The 23,425-nt window shown below is 39.6% G+C and overlaps 1 protein-coding gene across 3 annotated transcripts in view; it reads right to left on the minus strand.

Moving 5' to 3' along the window:
- Positions 1-23,425, minus strand: part of LOC120523965 (protocadherin Fat 4) — a 176,062-nt gene that overhangs the window by 139,885 nt on the left and 12,752 nt on the right. For all 3 annotated transcript variants that reach the window (XM_039745722.1, XM_039745721.1, XM_039745723.1), the window contains exon 2: positions 2,628-2,877. In XM_039745722.1, coding sequence (XP_039601656.1) covers positions 2,628-2,877 — 250 coding nt within the window. The remainder of the gene's footprint in view (positions 1-2,627; positions 2,878-23,425) is intronic.

Consider the following 23,425-nt stretch of genomic DNA (forward strand, 5'->3'; position numbering starts at 1 on the left):
AACACAAGGACACATAGTGGAAATGTTCCTGAGCCCAGAATAAACATAGGAAGCAACAGATTCCAAGGATAAGCACTTTTTTAATTAAAGATAAGTGACAAATGAGTGTCAACAAAATAGAACCAATTAAAGTACAATAGGACCAAATGCCCAACCAAATCACTTTGTAGGTCTTTTTCATCAGGTTTGGACCTGGTCTAAATCATCCACGAGTCTACCCAGACTCCAACCCTTTCTTTCCAGCAAGCAAGTGCATTTTCTTTTACTCCTTTCCACTCTAAACTCAATAAGGTTGAAGATCTCCCAGCAGTCCCTGCACTCCTGAGACTTCAGTAAGTATCAAAAGCCTAGATTAGGCAATCGTCTACTTGCCTGTTGTTGCAGAAGAACAGTATGTTCTCTTACATCCTCTATGTGCCTTGTAAAAACTTGAGATGTTGCCATATGTGGTGTGTCTTCTCTAACATCACACTCTTTAATAGCTTATCTTCCAGCCTACCTACCACAGCTGCAGTGCATAGTGCCCACCTGGCATTATTTGAGGCATTCTTGCCAGTGAGGGGTTTCCACTGTGTTCTAAGCATTATAGAACCCCATTCCTGATTTAAATTGTGCCCTCCTGCCAACCGCTCACCTGATTACTTGCGTATGCACCATAGCAGGGTTAACAAATAAATGCAGGGATTTAAAATGTATTGCATCACTTTGTTACTTTGTCTCTGAAGAAAGCATTTGTCTTATAGGGCAGATTAGAGAGATTTGGATAATAGCAAAACAGTTTGCAGTGATCTTTAAGAATTTTAATTTACCAAGCATTTCTCATAATAAGAGCTATTGTGAAATGCTTTGCGAAGATTGTTAGAAAACAAGTCAGTAACACATATAAGGGCGAGAAAGGAGTAAACTAAGTGAGAAAATATGCATTCCAACTGCCCTGCCCCAGAATTGACAGGTGAACTTTATAATACCAAATAAAATAAAAATAGTGACCACAACCCAAATGAGAGGCAAGAGTCAAAGTTAAAAAAATAGGCAAAAAGTCAAAATCAAGAAAGATGTGAAGAAAAGAGAAGCAATTAGGTCTTGATTATATCTGCAGGTCAGATATAAAAATGAGTTCAAACCCCACAATAGATGTTATGCTACTGACTACAGGGTCTTGAATACCCTCCCCATGCTGTGATGGTGGAGTCCTCTACTGGTACAAAAGGGCCCTACTAGCCAGATTAGCTTCACAATATACATACTGTATGCTGTAACTGGATCACCTTGCTTTTTGGGTAAAATGTGCTTCACAGAAGACTGAATATGCAACCAGTGTAACATATCTGGCTTAGAATACGGCAGAATTATGGATGGAATTAATGCTGGAATTATTGATAAATAATTGCTGTCTGTGACTTTCTAATTTCTTCCCCTAGCACAGTATTCCTCACATATCACAAAGACATATCTGGAGATTATAACTGTAATTATATATATATCACTGTTCAACTGTAATTATATTCACCAATAACTGTCCAAACCATCCTCTGTAATTGTGGATGTGCTTCTGATGGGCTCTGCATTGGACTCTGCCAGGGATGGTTCCTTCCTTGTGCCTCATGCTGATAGAATAGGCATCAGCCCCCATGGCACTCAATTGGATAGGGAGAATTTGTATTTTAAAACTAGGTAAGACAAGTAAATAGAAGTCAAGGGAGACTATGCTTATGGTGAGGCCACACCTGGAGTACAACTGTGTTCAGTTTTGGTCCCCACAAAACTACAAAAAAGACAGCAGCACCAGAGAAAGTCCAGAGAAGCATACTGACTGTAGGGTAGGAGCTATGAGGCGAGATTGAAGGAGATCAGCCTTTTCAGTTTAAGAAAATAGAGATTAAGAGGTGATGATTGAAGTGTTTAAAATTATGGAAAGAATTAGTACAGTGGATCGAGCCTGTTATTTTAAAATGTGTCTAACAGGAACATGGGGACACAGTTGAAACTTGTTAAGGGCAGATATCGCACAAATGTTAAAACTTTTTCATGCAAAGAACCACAGACACATGGAATAAATTACCAAGTAGCGTAGTGGAGAGCTGCACTTTAGGCATCTTCAGATCTCAACCTGATGTTATTTTGGAGAATCTAGGTGAGTGGAATAGTTGAACTTGTTGGGATGAATGACCTGTTTTTTATCACCATTGTTTTAATGCTCTAATGAAATAAATCTCAGCCTGCAACCACCTTTACTTTTCATTGCACTTCATTGTGCAATAAATAAAAAAAAGAAGACACATTCATTTCAAAACTTGAAATCTGAGCAAGTTTATTTCCCTCAGTTCTTCTTAGGTGTAAAATGCTTTTAGCTGAGGACATCATTGTTTTTAAACCTGATAAACTGATGCACTATACAGTAGTATGACATGACTCATCATTAACAGTAAAGGGGAAAATATGGCTAAATTCAATGTATGTTAAAGTGAAGTTAGAGTGAAAGGTAGACAGGAGCCTATGCCAAAAATAAAGTTGAATTGCTTACTCTTCCCAGATTTATTGAGCTTATAAATACACATAAGGGAAGACATATAATTTAAAAAAGCTTCTACAGTAATGATTATACAGAATATGTATAAAATACTCACCAGGTAAGGCATCTTCAGGTATCTGAAACAAATACACCGGCTTTGTGAATTCTGACACTTGGGAATGTCTGTTTCGCATCCTCAACAAATCAGAAGAATAATGGATGGGGCTATCCACATTTGGACAATAAAAAGAATGCTCCTCTTGTTTGGATGGTGCTTGTTCAAATAATCCCAGGAAAATGTCTTTAGTGGAATTGACAGAAGTGTTCTGAAGTGGAAGGCCATATGAAACCCACACAATAACAGCCTGTGAATATACAAATAGTGACATAATATGTTAAAAAAAACACTGCCTGATGGAACACCCTGATATCACAATAATAGCTCATTAAATAAATGAAAAACTGTAACTATTTTTGAAAATACTTGGGGGCTCCACCCCCTGCTTGGTTCGCTTGCCAACCCCCGCGTTTTCTCCTGTGGAAATACAATTTAAAGTGTTTTTTTTTCATGGGAATTGTTACATATGCATTATGTTCACTTTTTATTTTAAAACTTCAGTAAAAGCAATATTTAGAATAAACTATTCTTCAAGATCGCATTGAATTTTGATTCCTTCTTTGGTCTTCCAGCGTGATAATGCAATGTATGACTGGCTGTGAGTGAATATCTTTTCTTTGTCTCTTATAAATAAACGACTTTTTCCAATATTTGTCCTTGTGATTTGTTAATTGTCATTGCAAAAGCTATTCTCACGGGAAACTGTAAACGGTCTCCTTTTTGCCTGAACACCGTTTCTAGTTCATTCAATAAAAATAAGACTTTCTGATAAAACAATCCACTTACGAATGTGGGAATATCCAGAGGCGATGTAGCCGGTGGCATTTTTCTCAAGAAGCTGCGGATTTCTGGCCATTGTGTATTGCACGTCATTGTAAGAAATAATCTGGATGACCGATAATTCTGGATATTGCCATTGCATCATGATATAACTGTTGCAATGCTCTTGAACTACCTTGATATATGATGGTAATATTACTGCTTTACCATTTTGAATTTGTCTGAACTATTGATATTTGAATTTTGAACATGATCAATGAGGCTTTGCATATATTCAGTTCTAAATTTAGCTTAATTCGATTTAATAAAGTAGACACGATTAGCTGCGACTTTTACATATGCATTAATAATGTTGCGATAGACATTGAGATGATAGAAGTGGGTAAAATACATGGGAACGTATCGCTAATTATGACCCGAAATATTGTGTTGGTGTTATTCGTTTTTCTGAATGCGTTTGTTTCATATTGTACAACCATCATGTTTCGCCATCTGGGAAAAGCAAAGGAAAGAGAAAAGGGTCGGCATGTGGCGATGTATTTGACATAAATGACTAATCATGCTTTGCCTTTGGATGTACTTGAATATTTACTCTGTCTTTGATATCTCCGTCTTTCGAAATTACTAATCGCTGACAATTCGTCACATGTGGGTTTATTATAAATGCGACTGTGATCTTTGGGATTCATATAGAAATCCAAGAAAATTTCTTTGTCCGTGTTTTACTGATAAATTTCATGTAAACTGTGATACTTTGGGACGTATGGATTTGTATCCATTATTGGCAGTATAATTTCTATTACGTCGGATCATTAAACTCTTTCGATTCTAAATTGAATTGCTTCTCCTTTCAAATTTTAGTACTGTCATATTTTTGAACTTGCTCTGCGTGTGTATCGTGCCAAGTTGTTTGTAAGCCTTTCGAATTCCACTGCTTTCATAATCTGTAACCTGCTCTGCATGGTGCCAACATTTTTGAACGTCTTTATGAAGTTCTACTGTGTCTTTTACTCTTTGTCTTTTATTTCTGACCCCATTTGGACCTGCAAGGTTTTTAATTCCATCTGTTCCAGGCTGATTATTACTTTCCTTGCCTAGGTCACCGTGTCACGGGAACATGCTTCCAAAGGACGTCAGTATGACGTGACTTGACTGTGTTGCAGGAAGTGAAAGTGTCTCTGCCTCTCTGAAGTGTCTTTCTGTCTCTCTTCACAAGATCACGTCTTGTCACAAGATTTTTTTTGAAATATGAGGAAAGGATAAGCAAGGAAGTAATCAAATCAAAAACAAGGAAAACAATTAACCAAAAACCTTTCTTGCATAATTTCTATATTATACCAGTTAACTTTAAGAAGTTCATACCTTGGAAGTTTGCACATTTTATTATTATACAACGTTGAATTCCAACTGATTTCATTTTTAATTTAAAAAAGACTTTATTATGTCAAAGTGAAAACAGATCTTTGTAAAATGATCTAAATTAATTACAAATACAAAACACATAATATTTGATCACATAAGTTATTCACCCCATTTAATATGACCCACCTAAGACATTACTGGTGCAGGCAGTTGGTTTTAGAAGTCACAGAATTAGTTCAATGGAGATTTCTGGTCTGGGCTTTCAAGTGGTTGTTGTATAAATGCACCTGATCTGAAAGGTCCAATTTGTGATGTGTCAGTATGCTGGCCTAACCTACACAATGAAGACAAAAGAACACTCCAAGCTACTCTGTGAAAAGCACAAGTCTGGGGATAGAGAAAAGAAAATATTTAGAAAAAGTCACTGATATCCTTTGGCGTACAGTAAAATCAATCATTAAAAAATGGAAAATGTATGACACAGTTGAAATCTGCCTAGAGCAGATGGTCCACTAAAACTGAGTGATTATGTAAAAAGAAGACTAGTGCAGGAGGCCACCAAGAGAACTATGGTAACTCCAAACGACTTACAAGCTACAGTAACTCGGACTGGAGAGATTGTGCAGACAACAACTCTTGCACAGGATTTTTTTTACAAGTTGTAGCTTTATGGGAGTAAAAAAAGACATGACATCTTGGCTAGAAAGCACATCAAAGACTCTGAAATCAGCCGTGAGAAAATGTATTATTGTTCAATGAGGGGCTTTGTGGCCCTCAAACTAAATTCCATTTTTAGACAGTACATATTATCAAAACAAACCATCCCACCATGAAGCATCATGTTCTGGGAATGCTTCTCTGTAGCAGGGCCTGGGAGACTTCTGAGGGTCAAATGAATGCAGAAAAATACAAGGAAAACTTGATGCAGTTTGCAAGAAACCTGCACGTTGGGAGAAGATTTGTTTTCCCACAAGACAACGAACCTAACTGCACCTCTAAGGACCCCTCTGTGAAGCTCCTCAAATATTCAGACAATACAACCATTATTAGACTCATCAGGACTGAAGTGTCAGTTGTGGAAACCTTCATGTTTCTGGGCTTAGTAATCACCCAGGACTTGACATGGAAGACCATCATAGACTCCCTTATTAAAAAGACACAGCAGTAGATGTACTTCCTGAGGAAAAGCTGAGGGAGTTCAATCTATCACAGGAGCTGCTGATTCACTTCTACACAGTAATGACTGTGTCTGTTCTCAGCTCATCTTTCACAGTGTGGCTTGGATCAGCAACTAAATAAAACAGAAACAGGCTATAACAAATAATCAGGTTGGCTAAAAACATCACTGGCACCACCTTACATCACCTTCCCACCTTACAGGACCTGTACTATTGTAGAGTTGTAGGGAAAATCCACACTGACCCCTCACATCCAGGACACAAACTTTTTGAAATTCTTCCATCTGACAGGCGTTATGGACTAAACAACACAAAAATCAGCAGATACGGTATAAGAACAATGTGTTTCCACATGACATGTCATCAAGTCTCACAAAGAGTGAATTTGGATGTCCTCGCTCAATTTGGACACCACCCCAATATCTTGCAATATTCTTACAGTCAAATTCCTTGAATGCATTGTAAGGGTTGGCCAGCAGTTTATCCCGGCCGGGACAACCCAGTACTTGAAAGATGGGGGAAGGCAGCATATCAAAGACACTGCCTCCCCCAAGATGATAGATGGCAGCTTCCCTATACTGCAGTGGTGCCCTGGATGCCCACAGGGCACTATGGAATCTGTAGTTTGTTATCACAGCCCTGCTGGGTACCATGGGTGCCACCGGGAGACGCTGCAGGAAGATCTGGGGATTTGCATTTCCCTTGTAGCCCGGAAGTACTTCCAAGTCACAGGGTCGGAAGCCCCAAAGTACTTCCGTGCTGAAGAAAACCTCAAGTCCTCCATCTGACCCAGAAGTGCTGGCAAGGCATGGGGACGGAAGAACCGAAGCACTTATGAGTCAAGGACTATATAAAGGACTACTGAAGACACAGCAAGCGAGCCGGAGTTGGGAGGTAGTAGGACGGAGCTTGCCGGGAGGAGTGGAGGAGAGATTTGTGTTAATTATTGTGATTATTGGTGTTTATTTACTTTTTATGGTGACGGTAGTGCTTAAAAGGCACTTTGAAGAAGGAGAAATAATTAAAAGAGTTTCTTCGTGCTTTTATCCTGTGTCTGTGTATCTGTCTGTTGGGTTTAACTGGGCGACAGCGACCCCTGGTGTTTACAGCATGAATACAGTGAAAAAATGTGAATGTGGTTCTGATTCTGTTAAAGTCAAAGCTACATAGTAATATCATAAAACAACAATGTTAATATGTTCTGGAGTGGCCAAGTAAGAGTCCAGATCTCAGTTCAATTGAGACGTTGTGGCTGCACTTGGAATAAAAAGGCTGTGCAGTCATGATCTCCATGCAAACTGACAGAGCTTGAGCAGTTTAACAAAGAACAATGGAGGAAAACTGAAGTATCCGGATGTGCAAGGCTGATAGAGAGAGAGAAAGACCTGTGAACACAGACTCAAGGCTGCCACGGCATATGCTAAATATAGATTTGAATACTAATGCAGTTATTTAATTTGTATTTTATATTTGTAATTACATTAGACCACTTTGGAGAGATCTGATTTCATTTTGAATTTAAGAGTCTTTTTCTGTTGATCAGTGTGAAAAAAAGCAAATTAAACCCATGTTGTCTATCAATAAAATATAAAAATATCCAAGAGGGTGAATATTTGTTAAAGGCAACATACACATCCTGTTTTAGTGTGGAGTCTCACTGACTTACCTATCATGGCTCAAATATGAAGCACTGCCTTTTCAATCTCCATTCTCCTTATTAAAATCACAACAAATCATCTCCTAATTTTGTACACTGGGATGACAAACAATATTTGTACTGTGTCTGTTTATTCTTTATCAATTTGAAAGCCAGTGATGATGGCACAAAATAAGCTGCACATCTGTCTTTTGTTATTTCTTTAGCTGCTCTGTGCTGTTATTCTGCATGAAGTTTATTAGATAATGGCATACGCCATATGGTTGCGGTAGGTATGAGGTGCTGCTTACAACATAAATCATTACAATTTCCCCCTAACTAGCCGAACAGTCGACAGCCTACTTATATTCAGAGAGTTTACTTTTGAGTTTGTTGGGCCAAGTTTTCTCTGTGTGGACTCAGTTTGTACCTTTTCGTCGCGTTCATGCATTGACCGCCCTCCAGTTACGCAGGTTTCCTCTCACTTCCCACACCATTCATTTTAGGCTAATAGGCAACTATAAATCTACCCCATTTAACTGAAAGTATGCCTAGCAATGGGCTGATATCCCATTCTCCCTTATGCTTAATGTTGCCTGATTAGGATCTACCCACCCAACTCTATGAATTGCATAGAGTGGGTTTGAAAATGGATGGAAGGATTATTGTTTAAATTAGTAATGAATGATTAAAACACCTTAGAAAATAATTTGAGACTTCAGCCACAGTTGTTGCCTAAATCTGAAATTTGATGAGAAAGCAGTGATTACACTGTGTGAGAGGAAATATAAAGAAGATGCAAGCAGGAATACCACCTGCACTTCAGAATAGGTCATCCACCTGAAGCTGAGCATGTTGAGGCCTGGCCAGTACTTGGATGGGATACTAGGCACTTTTCATCAATAGTGAAGTACAGTGTTAGCAGGGGAGGATAGAAAGAGTTGAGGGAAAGATGAACAGAGCCAAGTACTAAGATATCCTTAATGAAAACCTGCTGTGCAGAGTGCTCTGGACCTCAGACTGAGCAGAAGGTTCACCTTCCAGCAGGACAATGACCCTAAGCACAAAGCAAACACAACACAGGAGTGGCTTAGGGAAAACTCTGGGAATTGTTTATCTGGAGTCTAAAACTGACATCTCTTTAGAGACCTGAAAATAATGTCCACCAATGGTCTCCAGAACTTGAGAGGATCTGCAGAGAAGAATAGCAGAAATTCCCCAACTCCAGGTGTGTGAAGCTTTCTGCATCATACTCAAGATGATGCCGCCAAAGGGGCTTGAACAAAGAGTCTGAATACTTTTTAGTTTTAATAAATTTGCAAAAAATGTCTAAAATCCTGTTTACGCTTTGATATTTTGAGGTATGGAATGTTCCTTGATGTGGGGAAAATATTATTTTTAATGATTTTAGCAGAAGGCCGCAACACAGAAAAATGTGAAAGAAATGAAGGGGTCTGAATTCTTTCAGAATCCACTGTTGACTATTTTGAAAACAATCTAATGAAAACCTGATCAAATTTGCACAAGTATATATTCAAGACTGGGCGGCACTGTGTCGCTGCTGCCTCGCAGTTAGGAGACCCGGGTTCGCTTCTCGGGTCCACCCTGCGTGCAGTTTGCATGTTCTCCCCGTGTCAGCGTGGGCTTCCTCCCACAGTCCAAAGACATGCAGGTTAGGTGCATTGGTGATCCTAAATTGTCCCTAGTGTGTGCTTGGTGTGTAGGTGTGTGTGTGTGTGTGTGTGTGTGCGCCCTGCAGTGGGCTGGTGCCCTGCCCAGAGTTTGTTTCATGTCTTGCACCCTATGTTGGCTGGGATTGGCTCCAGCAGACCCCCGTGACCCTGTAGTTAGGATATAGCGGGTTGGATAATGGATGGATGGATATATTCAAGACTTAGTGACGTAGTGTGATGGCATTTGCTAAACTGCTATACTAACAAATGAGTTACTCCTGACATTACAGTTGTTCAAGCCTTTGTTATTTACAGTGGAATTTGTCCTGTCATCATACTTGAGTAACAACTGTATGTTTACATCCACAACTTAAAATGTAAAAAAATGTATTCAAATTTCCTCATGCAGAAGTATTTTAATACATATGGCTTAAAGTACATAAAAAGCTAAAAGCTATGACTTCACCTCCCTAAAAATATCTTTTTACATTAATTTTATGGCATCTAATAAAGTTCTCCTTTTTATCGAGTTGTTTTATGGCATTACAAGCAGCAATGTTAACCTAAAATCTCTCATTAAGGATACCCTCGAAACATGAGGGTCAGGTATTAGGCTTCACTCCAAAGAACATTGCTAAATATATTTAATTTTAATTAATATTATGAAATTTAAAATAATGGCCGTTTTTATACAGCATACCATCTCCTAAACTGGCTTAATCCTGAGCAGGGTCGTGGAGGGCTGAAGCCTATCCCAGCAAGCATGGGGTGCAAGGCAAGAACAATCCGTGGACAGTGTTACATTATATAGCAGGAAGAACACACACGTTACACACACATACGCACTGGGTCCAACTTAGCAACACCAACCTATACACATAACCTGCATGACTTTGGATTGTGGTAGGAAACCCATGAAGACACGGGGAGAACATTTAAGGGTGCAGACCCTGATCTCCTTATTGTGAGACAGTGGCACTACCACTGCACCACTGTGATGCTCGAAAGTTTTTAGATTTAATCCAAAATCCCTGTTTCCATGTACATTAAATAAAAATTGCAAGAGATTAAAAGGAAAAGATTTTTAGATGTAGCTATCTGTCACCAGCCCTCCACAGTCTCAACATTAAGACTATTTCGGAATTTATAGTCACACACACATACACACACAATATTGACCAGCATCTTTTCCCACCACGAGTACATTATATGTGATGTGATTGTTACAGACGGGGCTGTTTAGTCTAAATTCTTATGTTACTCCGACTCTAATAAGTAGGATCTCAATTCTTGCTATGACATCTGGCACTTTTTAGAAGCACTCTGTATCACACTGCCTCTCTCTCTCTCTCTCCAGTCCAGCCTCTGCCCCGTCCATCACTGACTTGCAGTATCCCTCAACACACAAGGGGCCCTCATACACCAAAAGAGTCAATCCAAGGCAGTATCCTCCTTGAAGGTCCCATCAGCCAAGGCCAATGGACAAACAAGAGTGACCCGTCTGTCTGATGTTGCATGTTTTCTGTTCCACAACACAACACAACAAAAAGAAAAAAGGGTAGAGATTTCAAGTGAACTTAGCGTACCTGTAAAGCCTTTGTGCGGAGAATGGCTCTGTCAGGCAGCACATTATTGGCTGCCAAAAACAGATGAGCTTGCAATATTTCGAAAATGTGAAACTGTGCTAAAAAGTCATTACAGTGTTAACTAATTTGACATATTCAGCCAAGTAATATAGCACAAACATTCAATCATCAAGGTTGTCAGCTACTCTGACTAGAAGTCATATAATGTGACATCAGTTTTACTGCTTCTTAACAGCTATTTCTTTCCAAGGTCTGCCCAGGTTTCTTTTTTTCTCAAGATGGATCCGCACCCTTCTTACAGCCTGCAGAAACCATAGCTGGATCTCTGTCAGATCAGTCCACAGATGTTACAATATATAAAGTGCAATGGATTTGGGAATAACATGGCACAAGACAGAGGAAGCTCTAAGACAGAAACATCCCCACTGGCAATGGGAATATAACTCCACATGTAGGATGGAAAGATGGGGTGCTGCCAAAGTGTGCAAAAGACAGAAGAGAGATTCAGAAGAGATTTCCCACAAGACTACAGGGAAGGTGACCAAGTATGAGCCAGGACAGAAAAAGAGGCAAAATGGGAGGCTAAAAGGCGAGAAAACATTCAGTCTCCAGGGGGTAACACATGGTCTCTGATAGGGAGAATAGCGATCATGACGTACCCCCTACAAAACAATGAGGTCCATGAAGAATAGCAGGATGCTGGTCATTACCCTCCAGTCCTTTAGATGGCACAGCACATTACATTCTCAATGCAGGAAGTGACCCAACCCGTTAAGGCAGTGGTTTCCAACCTTTTCTGTGCCCTGCACCCCTTGAAATGGTTTGATTTATGTTTGCACCCCTTACAAACGTAAAATCAAGTCAAATTTGTAATTTTTGAACCATAAACTGAACCACATACAATGCTGTGGGTGAACAAATTGAACTCCAAAAAAATAAGATTTTAACTCTATCCATAATTCTATCCATAATTAAATATAAATTGAGCAATTTGCTTTTAGAAATCTCAGTAATTATTATTATTACCACGCTTATTTTAACTTCACTTATTTGTTGTCTAGTACAAATATTGTAATCGATATTTAACCCACTTCCTATTGTCCAAATGACTTTTGCACACTTACTCACTTCCGATGACAATACATGAATCAATTGATCAATTAATCCATGTTAATTAAGAAATGAAATTTTCATACGAAGATTAGTTAAAGATTTCACCAATAGATGGCGCTAGTAACGGCTAGACATATTAAAGGAAGTATTCAAATATTGATTACAAAATTATACTAAAACCAACCCAAGACTAAAAAGTGGGCACTTTTACTAAGATTTTAAGAAGTGTTTTATGAATGTTGAAAAGCCCACGCTTTTATTTTACGAGTAATGTATAAGAGACTTATTTTTTACTTTTTGGTACACTTTTTAAGTTAATATAAGTGTGATTTTTAAAAATTATTTATATATATGATATATATATATATATATATATATATATATATACTAGCAAAATACCCGCTTCATGGAGAAGTAGTGTGTTAAAGAAGCAATGAAAAGAAAAGGAAACATTTTGAAAATAACGTAACATGATTGTCAATGTAATTGTTTTGTCACTGTTGTGAGTGATGAGTGTTGCTGTCATATATATATATATATATATATATATATAAATATATATATATATTTACACACACACACAAACATATATATACATATCTATACATATACACATATATATACATACATAATATATACATACATATACATACACACATACATACATACACACACATATATACACACAAATACATATATATATATATATACATACACACACACATATATAAACATATATATACATATACATACATATCTACATATATACACACACAGCTATTTCAGATCAGTGCAATACGCTGTTTGTTAAAACGGATGACACCCGCTCTTACGTGCAAGTCTGCGTGGATATTATGAACTATCGATTTGTTCAAGTTCTATTTAAATTTTAAATAGAAGGAATTTTTATTTAGTCGACAGAAATATCTTTGGTAGGAATGGTAAAACAGACAGGAATATTATTCCTGAATAAATCAACTCAAACCTTAAACAACTTATAATATTTTGCTCTCCATAAAAATATATCCTGTCTAAATTATACAAGTTAGAAATAAAGTAAACATTAAAAGAACAAACATTCAAATTTCTTTACTCTTATGTAATTTTATATATAAAAATAAACTTAGATTTTAAATATCCCAAAAGATTTTGCTCTCCATAAAAATATATCCTGTCAAAATTATACAAATTCAAATATGAACATGCTGCATAACAAAACCTGGAAATATAAATAAAATGTGTTCCTTTCAGCAATAACAAATCAAATCATTCAGTTGTCTTTGCTCATATGTCATTTTAGAGCTGGACGCCTGGCATCTTTTTGGCAACAGGTTCGTTTCTGTTTGCTGTGAGGTTCTGTGTTGTGGAGATTCTCAGGATGGATTGCAGGTGCTCATCAGTGAGGCGACTCCTGTGTGCTGTTTTGTTAGTCTTTATCACTGAGAAGAGCTTCTCACACAGATATGTGCTACCAAACATGCACAAGGTTCGAGCCGCATGTAGACGGACTTTTTGTTCTTCAAAGTCACCAAAGCGCCGTGCAAACTCAGTGCGCTCAGTTTATCAGCAAAGTGCGATTTGGGAACACCGTAGTGACGACTTGGTTTAACATTACTTGGCAACAGGGAAAGTGGGGCAAGTGGTTGTGTCTCCCATAAAAGCAGCTTCACTTGAAATCACTTTGTGATTGTGCACGGTAAAACGTCCGCTGAAGTGTCAGATTCTTATTTAATTCTTCTGCTTTCTGTATCTTCTGCATTGCATTCAGGTCTTTCAGGTTACCCTGATGTTTTGTTTCATAGTGCCGCCTTAGATTAAATTCTGTAATTACAGCCACATTAGCTCCACAAATGAGACACACGGGTTCAGTAAACATATACTCAGCCTCCCATCGGTTTTAAAGGCTCTATTTTCAGAATCAACTTTTCTCTTCAGCATCGTGTGAGCTAGCTTCGCAATAACTTGCAGCATCATAAGCTAGACTTGATTAACGCGGTAAGTGTTGGCAAGGCAGCTGAAGCGCTGCATTATGGGATCTGTAGTTTATTGTGTTACCAGCGCTTCATATACCCGGCCATTAATAACAATAATACAGTATATAAAATGATCTCGGGGCGGATATAATTACGCCGGGCGGATGTGGCCCGCGCCCTTGAGTTTGACACATATGGACTAAATAGAACTTGAAAAGATATATTTTTCAAATGTGATCGCAATTCAGATAGAGTTGACGCGCACTACAGCCTGCATGCCTCAATAAGTCATCCTCCCTCGCTCTTACTTTTTACCGCTCATCTAATGAATACACTGAGTATGGCTTTACCAAAACAATCATTGATGGCTAATAAAGTATCCATTATTCGAGTATGTAGATCGGGATATATATATACATATATATATACCCGCGATCGCAGCGAGAAGTAGTGTGTTAAAAAGCTAGAAAAGAAAAGGGAACATTTTAAAAATAACGTAACATGACTGTCAATATACAGTATTTGTTTTGTGAGTGTTACTGAGTGTTGCTGTCATCAAGGATTTGATTATCATTATTTCTTTCAATCAGGTTCGTATTTGTAGGATGTGTTGTGTTCAAGTTACATTCCGTGTTTGTCAATCGCTGTAAAGATGACAGGTTTCATTCATCGATTCGTTTCTTACTGCATCAATAAACAGCTCGTCTTCTTCTTTATCTGAGACCTGACACACTGCATGCACGGGTTTTTTACACTGTCTTCCTTTAGCGGACATTGACTTTTTCCAACGTGTGCTTTGTTTCCGCAGTAGTTGGATTTATGAATATGCTTGTATGTATGAGACGCTTCATATTTTTGCTGCCTTTTCAATTGTGTAATTCGGTTTTGTTCAGCTCTTTGGAACTGTTGCTTTTATCTGTGCACGCGCCAGTTCACGTGAGCCGCCGTGTACATGCATCGAAGGTTCCCAGCTGTGCTGGTGCCATCTCGTGCTATGTCCATGGCTGTATTTAATGTTACCTTAGTCCTGGCACTTAAAACTTTCTCTCGCAGTTTCGCTGAGTTTGTGTCAAACACCACCCTGACCATCTCATCTTCCTCTCCATAAGCACAGTCCTTCACCCGTGAATATTTACCCGTGGCAGTTTGCTATTGGATTGCCGCTGACGGACGGCCTTATATGGGCAGGCACTAAATTACAAACGCCAGCGCAGCCTGTCTATGAACTTAATTTAAAGTGTAGGTTTACATCGTGCTTTGTTTCAAGTAGCAGAACTCATGAATATGGTTGTATATGTCACTCGCCGCTTCTTATTGTTTCGCTGCCTTCTCAATTATATAATGCATGTTTTTGAGGTCTTCCTGGTTTTCTATGTACTGTGTGATTACGTGGGAGGCGTGATGATGTCACACGAAACTCCGCCCCACGGCGTTGAAGCTCATCTCCATTACAGTAAATGGAGAAAACTGCTTCCAGTTATGACCATTACGCGTAGAATTTCGATATAAAACCTGCCCAACTTTTGTAAGGAAGCTGTAAGGAATGAACCTGCCAAATTTCAGCCTTCCACCTACACGGAAGTTTGAGAATTAGTGATGAGTCAGTGAGTGAGTCAGTGAGTCAGTGAGTGAGTGAGTGAGTGAGTGAGGGCTTTGCCTTTTATTAGTATATATATATATATAGTTATACAGTACAGGCCAAAAGTTTGGACACACCTCCTCATTCAATGTGTTTTCTTTATTTTCATGACCATTTACATTGGTAGATTCTCACTGAAGGCATCAAAACTATGAATGAACACATGTGGAGTTATGTACTTAACAAAAAAGGTGAAATAACTGAAAAAATGTTTTATATTCTAGTTTCTTCAAAATAGCCACCCTTTGCTCTGATTACTGCTTTGCACACTCTTGGAATTCTCTCGATGAGCTTCAACAGGTAGTCACCTGAACTGGTTTTCACTTCACAGGTGTGACTTATCAGGGTTATTTAGTGGAATTTCTTGCTTTATCAATGGGGTTGGGACCAGCAGTTGTGTTGTGCAGAAGTCAGGTTAGTTGGACGATCATTTATTTTTCAACAGGACAATGACCCCAAACACACCTCCAGGCTGTGTAAGGGCTATTTGACCAAGAAGGAGAGTGATGGAGTGCTGTAAATGGTCATGAAAATAAAGAAAACACATTGAATGAGGAGGTGTGTCCAAACTTTTGGCCTGTACTGTATATATATATTATTATCTTGTAAATGTGCCTCCATAGAGCTCGGACAATCAATTGATGATCCTACAACAACAACAACAACATTTATTTATATAGCACATTTTCATACAAACAGTAGCTCAAAGTGCTTTACATATTAAAGAATAGAAAAATGAAAGACATAATTATAAAAAAATAAATCAACATTAACATCGAATAAGAGTAAGGTTCAATGGCCAGGGGACAGAAAAACAAAAACTCCAGACGGCTGGAGAAAAAATAAAATCTGTAGGGATTCCAGACCATGATACCGCCCAGTCCCCTCTGGGCATTCTACCTAACATAAATGAAACAGTCCTCTTTGGATTTAGGGTTCGAACGAGCTTTGTCCCCAATAACACCTGGACTGCAGTTCAGAAACAGATGTGCTACACAGTTAAAAAGGCTGCGTTTCTGCCAGGACCACCGGCAGGAGAGATTGCATGTGGCTAAGCAGCGGGTGCTGCATCCAATTCATTCCCCCTTGTCCCCAAACTGGCAAAAATGTCACTCAAGCCTTGAAGTCAGTGACAGTACATAACCAGGGCTTGCACAGAATTCAATACTAGACCTTGTCCTTCTCTATGAATCGCTTTTTGCCTTTATGAACGCAAGGGACTTGTGAGAATGTGCAAATCTGTGGCACATTGATGGGTGACGACTGCGTGTACAATGCTTGATTCTTTTCATATCGTAGAACCGCTGCGCTAACTAATAAATGACCTACAAATGGTGGTGGATTGCAAGACGCCAATTGTACCATGATAAAGTCGGACAACACACCTCACTCAATTTTGGTGAATCGCGACATGGCATTCCTCTTTGTCACACTGCCTGAAATGCCTTTTCACACCCCCTCAGAATGCAGGCACCCCTGGCTGGGAACACCTGCTTTATGGGTTAAATGGTGTGAGCTGTGCAGAAGCACCAGCGACCACTAGATGGAGTCCTAGGTTTGCATCCCTGTACAAGGTGGTCCAGATCTAATTATGCAGATCCAGATAATCTAGATGACTTTGATTTATGCGGGGACGATTCCAGTTTGGCATGAAGGCGATTCTTCATGTTGTCAGTTCGCACACTTCTCGATGGTCCAGAATTTTTTCGGGTGATTTTCTATGTAATAAACTTAATATGTTATAGCGTAATGAAAATTGCATAATTAGATTTGGACCACCCTATAGATACCTCTCAGCCAGGAAATGGGTCCAGGGTTTTACCAGAAAAGACTCCAGGAGGGGGTTTAATGGGCACAGATGAGAGTAACATCCAGAGTTATAAGGGAGATGAAGTAAGAAAGAAGAGTGCTTTGGTTGGTGTGCAAGAACATAGTATTTTGTACTATTGTATTATATCTTTGAGGTGCAAATGAGAGAACGGCCATCTAGCTCCATGATCTGTTTTGCATTTACCCCATTATGTTGTCCTGTGTTGCATTTGCCCCATTATTTGACACCCATTGCATGCCAAACCTGCTTGGAAGGGGGTCTCTGGCCTTTTCCGAGATTTCTTCCATTTTTTTTTTCCATAGAAATTTTTTGTGTCAAGTTTCTATCTTGTTTTCTTAGGGAGTCAAGGCTGGAGGGCTATCAAAAAACAGAACCTGTTAAAAGCCCATTGAGGCATTCCAGGTCTGATTTTGGGCTCTTTTGGAGATGGGTAAGCTGGTGAGTCTCCCTACCATACAGACAGAAGTTTAACTCAGTATTTCTAAAAGATTCGATTTTTTCTTCCTTATTCCTTATCCCTGTGTTGATTCCTTACTTGTAAATTTTTTATTTTTAAACTTCATTTACATTTTACTATGTTACTATTACCATTTGATCTAAATAACGAGATGCAGTGTAAAAAACACCTCTGTGGCTCTTCAGGCTCTGAAAATATGTTATCACTGTAGAGGTCTTAGAAGACAGAAGTGTTTGTCTCCATAAAAGGCACAGCAACAATAATAGAATTCCGCCACTGCTGTAAGAGCATTTCAGCCAGGCAAAATAAATTGGATTTATAATACTCCAGAACACTTAACCTTTGGTCACCAGGGCACTTTTTCTTGTCCATTCATCAGATTATATAGAGTGAGATTTCCATTAGTACATTCTTACAAGTTTCAGGTCAGAATTATTTCTTGTGGTTTGGATAAAATCAGTTATTTTGTTCCCATAGTAAGGAGGATAAACACTTCTTTCACCAACAACAAAACCTACATTGTATTTCCAGCTTTGTTTGCTCAGTCTCACAATTCTTTATCTACGGTTCTTCAAACAGATAATACAACCTCTCTGCTTACCGTACATGACACTGACAACCCCAACTCACCTCATACTGTGAAACACTGCATGGCTGGCAAGGGGCATCAGAAGAGTTAGCAAAAAGTCACAAAGCAGGACCAAAGCCCCAGACAAGCCTCCAATAAATCAGAAGTCCAGAATAGTGAATGGAAAGCCCCTCTACCCACCATTGCAAACAGATAGATATTGTGGCCAGGGTATGTGCAGTTTCAAATGGTGGCACTACAGTGATAAAAAAAACAAAGCCAGCATCTCCTTCTTGCAGTTCCACTGCTTATCCATTTCTGAGGGCTTCCAAAAAATTACTAATGCAAAAATATGAATGAAGCAGACAACATTTAACAATTTCCACGCAGAAAGCCACCTCAGGTGAAACTGGACCTGTACTGTCACCTAACTGGCACACGGTCAGAATGGCTGCTACAGACTACAAGTGCCACAGAACTACAGGATTTCTTTGGGATAATAAATGAGTTCAAAATGTTGCTGTTGTTATTTGGCACAGTGAATTATTACAATCGAGTCAGTGGACTGGCTATTTTTTTTAATTGTTTACAGTGCCTATGTAAAGTATTCACCATTTTGGAGGTTTTCACATTTTATTATTATATAACATTAAAACACATTGCATTAATTTGGCTGTTTGGACACTGATCAACAGAAAAAGCCACTTTAATGTCAAAGTGCAAAATGGTCTAAAATAATTTCAAATATAAAACACAAAATAATTCATCACTGTGATAAGTGGTCTGTGGCGTTGTGCAGGTTTTTAAATAAATAATTGCATCCCAAGAGCATGCAGGCTCAGAACAGGTGCAGGTATGCACATGACGCCAGTGCTCTGATTTTAATTGCAGTGCTTGGCTAATCGCACACTCACGTGCAAACACGAGCAGACTAGTCAGGTGTCTCATTCACACCTCAGAGAGTGTGGAGGGTCTCATCTGTGCCATATAAAGAAGACTACATGGCAGAGGGAAGGGGGAAAAAAGGACAGAAAGAACAGAGAAAGAACAAAAAGGGGGGATGGAGGTTAAAGCGAAAGGAAGAAATGGAAAGAGCGAGAGGCAGGATTGGGGGAGTTCATGCTAACGAGGAATGGAGGCAGGTGGTCAGGTAGAGGAGCCGGGGGCTGAAGAAGGGGCGCTCTTATTGAGTGATGCTGGGGAGTAGAAGCAGCCCTTGGTGAGTTGTCTCCCACAGACGCCAAAGGACAGGCGATGTGGACTCAAGCCAGGTATTTAGAGTTGACTGCCCCTTTCAGAAGGATGTCTCCTCTGGTTGCAAGGGTCAGACAGGATAAGCAGAGGTGACGTCATGTTTAGGAAGAAAGCATTGGGGTTTATGTGCGTTTAAGGAATAGCCTCCTGCCTGTGATTATAACTTCAATTTTAGGATTGTTTATGGCTTATTTATTGGATTTTTTATGGATTGTTTTCACTTTTTCTGGATTAATTTTAAATAAAAGCACTGACGCTTTTTGAACAAAGCCCTTGCTGGACGTGTGTGTCCTCATTTTTTTCATCTCATCTCAGTTCATGACTTTGGATTGTTCCACGTTGAAGAGGCTCCTGGATGTGACAAGGAAGTGTGGAGTTAACCCAGACCACCAGAATCTCACAAGTATTCATCCCCTTCAAGTGAGTATTTAGTAGATGCTCCTTTGGCAGCCATGACAGCTTTGAGTCTGCGTGAACAGATCTCTGTCAGCTTTGTACATCTGGACTGTGCAGTTTTCCTCCATTCTTCTCTGCAAAACTGCTCAGGCTCTGTCAGGTTTCATGGAGATTATGAGTGAACGGTCTTTTTGACGTGCAGAAATGAATTCTCAATTGGATTGACTCACATGGTCACTCCAGAACATTAACATTTCTATTTTGTTCCCATTCCTTTGTAGCTTTGGCTTTATACTTGAGGTTGTTGCTCAAAAACAAATATTCTCATAAGTTGCAGGTTTCTTGTGGACTGCGTCAGATTTCTTTTCCCTGTATTTGGCTGCATTCATTTTACCTTCACAACTAAGTAAGTAAAAATGCATTTTTACAGGCAAAGGCCACAAAACATTCATAGAAAAACCAGTGATTTGAATAACAGAATCAACAAACAATAAAACAATTTGGTTCCCAGAATTGCTACCCAAAAGCTTGTCTAAACGAGTACCTCTTAATCTGACCATTGAACATCTCAATGAAAGGACCCTGATGCAGGACCAGGGGGACATTATTCCATAACATCAGCACAAAAGACTGAATGGCACATTCATCACGTAGCTTCAGTTTGGTCTGTGGTACAAAAATTAGACTCTGTTTCCCGGATCAAAGAGCTTGAATAGCAATATAAGCCTGCACAAGGTCACTAATGTACTGGGGGCCTGGCCATGGAGAGCTCCTTAAGTAAGTTGAATTCTAAGTTCTCCTGGCTGCCAATGGAGGGATGATAAAATCAGTGTAATATGAGACCTCCAGTTGGATCTAGCTAAAAGCCTGGCAGCTGCATTTTGTACAATTAGGCTACAATTTAAGGCAGATTTGCTTAAACATGTACAGTATACAGTGAATTACAATAGTCTAGGCAAGACAAGATAAAAGCATGGACAAGCATTTCCATCTCTATCATAGTTCACCTTTTCACAGTGGGAATGGCGCGTTTTTGATAATGTGCAGTGTTTGGCTTATGTTAAACACGACGCCCAGTCTGATGGACAAAAAAGCCCAATTCTGGTCACATCAGGCCATAGAACCTTCTTCCAGTTTGCCTTCTAGCAAACTGTTTTGCAAACTTTCCCATAAAGCTTCAACTGGTAAAGGACTAGGGCAACAATTATTGTCTGCACAGTCTCACCAGTCCTATTCATTGTCGCTTGCAACTCCTTCAGAGTTCTCATAGGTCTCTTGGTGACCTTCCTCACTAGTCATTTTCTTGCATAATTGCTCAGTTTTTGTGGATGGCCTGCTCTAGGCAGATTTATAGCTGTGCCATACTCTTTCAATTTCTTAATGACTGATCCTGTAAGGGACGACAGGCATGGGCTTACTGTAATTAAGAAAGATGGGGAGACATTTTATTTGGAGCAGTAGCTTCCCCATGCACTAGATGGCAGCACTACCAGTCCAGGACTCCCACATGACTACCCACAAGGCATATTGGGAATTGTAGTCCTGTGGGGCAGCCCCGTTTGATTTTGTGGGGACCTGCTGTTGAGACTGGTAATCCCTATTTTACAAGACTTCTAAATGACCAGGAAGTACTTTCATCAGGCTATGACCTGGCACATGAAGTACTGCCAGGTTCAAGATAAAAGGAGCCGCTCTTCCACATCCAGGCGAGTTGGAGTCGGGTGAGAAAAGAAACAGCACTCATCTGGGAGGAGTGGAGGAGAAGCAAGAATGTATAATTCTGGTGGTTTATATGTACAGTGCATCGGGAAAGTATTCACAGCGCATCACTTTTTCCACATTTTGTTATGTTACAGCCTTATTCCAAAATGGATTAAATTCATTTTTTTCCTCAGAATTCTACACACAACACCCCATAATGACAACGTGAAAAAAGTTTACTTGAGGTTTTTGCAAATTTATTAAAAATAAATAAATTGAGAACGCACATGTACATAAGTATTCACAGCCTTTGGCATGAAGCTCAGAATTGAGCTCAGGTGCATCCTGTTTCCCCTGATCATCCTTGAGATGTTTCTGCAGCTTAACTGGAGTCCACCTGTGGTAAATTCAGTTGATTGGACATGATTTGGAAAGGCACACACCTGTCTATAGAAGGTCCCACAGTTGACAGTTCATGTCAGAGCACAAACCAAGCATGAAGTCAAAGGAATTGTCTGTAAACCTCCGAGACAGGCTTGTCTCGAGGCACAAATCTGAGGAAGGTTACAGAAAAATTTCTGCTGCTTTGAAGGTCCCAATGAGCACAGTGGCCTCCATCACCTGTAAGTGGAAGAGGTTCGAAACCACCAGGACTCTAACTAGAGCTGGCCAGCCATCTAAACTGAGTGATCGGGGGAGAAGGGCCTTAGTCAGGGAGGTGACCAAGAACCCGATGGTCACTTTGTCAGAGCTCCAGAGGTCCTCTGTGGAGAGAGGAGAACCTTCCAGAAGGACAACCATCTCTGCAGCAATCCACCAATCAGTATGGTTGAGTGACCAGACAGAAGCCACTTCCTTAGTAAAAGGCACATGGTAGCCCGCCTGGAGTTTGTCAAAAGGCATCTGAAGGACTTTCAGACCATGAGAAACAAAATTCTCTGGTTTGATGAGACAAAGATTGAACTCTTTGGTGTGAATGCCAGGCATCACGTTTGGAGGAAACCAGGCACCGCTCATCACCAGGCCAATACCATCCCTACAATGAAGCATGGTGGTGGCAGCATCATGCTGTGGGGATGTTTTTCAGCGGCAGGAACTGGGAGACTAGTCAGGATAAAAGGAAAGATGAATGCAGCAATGTACAGAGACATCCTGGATGAAAACCTGCTCCACAGCGCTCTTGACCTCAGACTGGGGCGATTGTTTATCTTTCAGCGGGACAACGACCCTAAGCACACAGCCAAGATATCAAAGGAGTGGCTTCAGGACAACTCTGTGAATGTCCTTGAGTGGCCCAGCCAGAGCCCAGACTTGAATCTGATTGAACATCTCTGGAGAGATCCTAAAATGGCTGTGCACTGACACTTCCCATCCAACCTGATGGAGCTTGTGAGGTGCTGCAAAGAGGAATGGGCGAAATTGGCCAAGAATAGGTGTGCCAAGCTTGTGGCATCATATTCAAAAAGATTTGAGGCTGTAATTGCTGCCAAAGGTGCATCGAAAAAGTATTGAGCAAAGGCTGTGAATACTTATGTACATGTGATTTCTCAGTTTTTATTTTTAATAAATTTGCAAAAACCTCAAGTAAACTTTTTTCACGTTGCCATTATGGGGTGTTGTGTGTAGAATTTTGAGGAAAAAAATGAAT

This window comes from Polypterus senegalus, chromosome 2 (genome assembly GCF_016835505.1).
Source record: "Polypterus senegalus isolate Bchr_013 chromosome 2, ASM1683550v1, whole genome shotgun sequence".
Lineage (NCBI taxonomy): Eukaryota > Metazoa > Chordata > Cladistia > Polypteriformes > Polypteridae > Polypterus > Polypterus senegalus.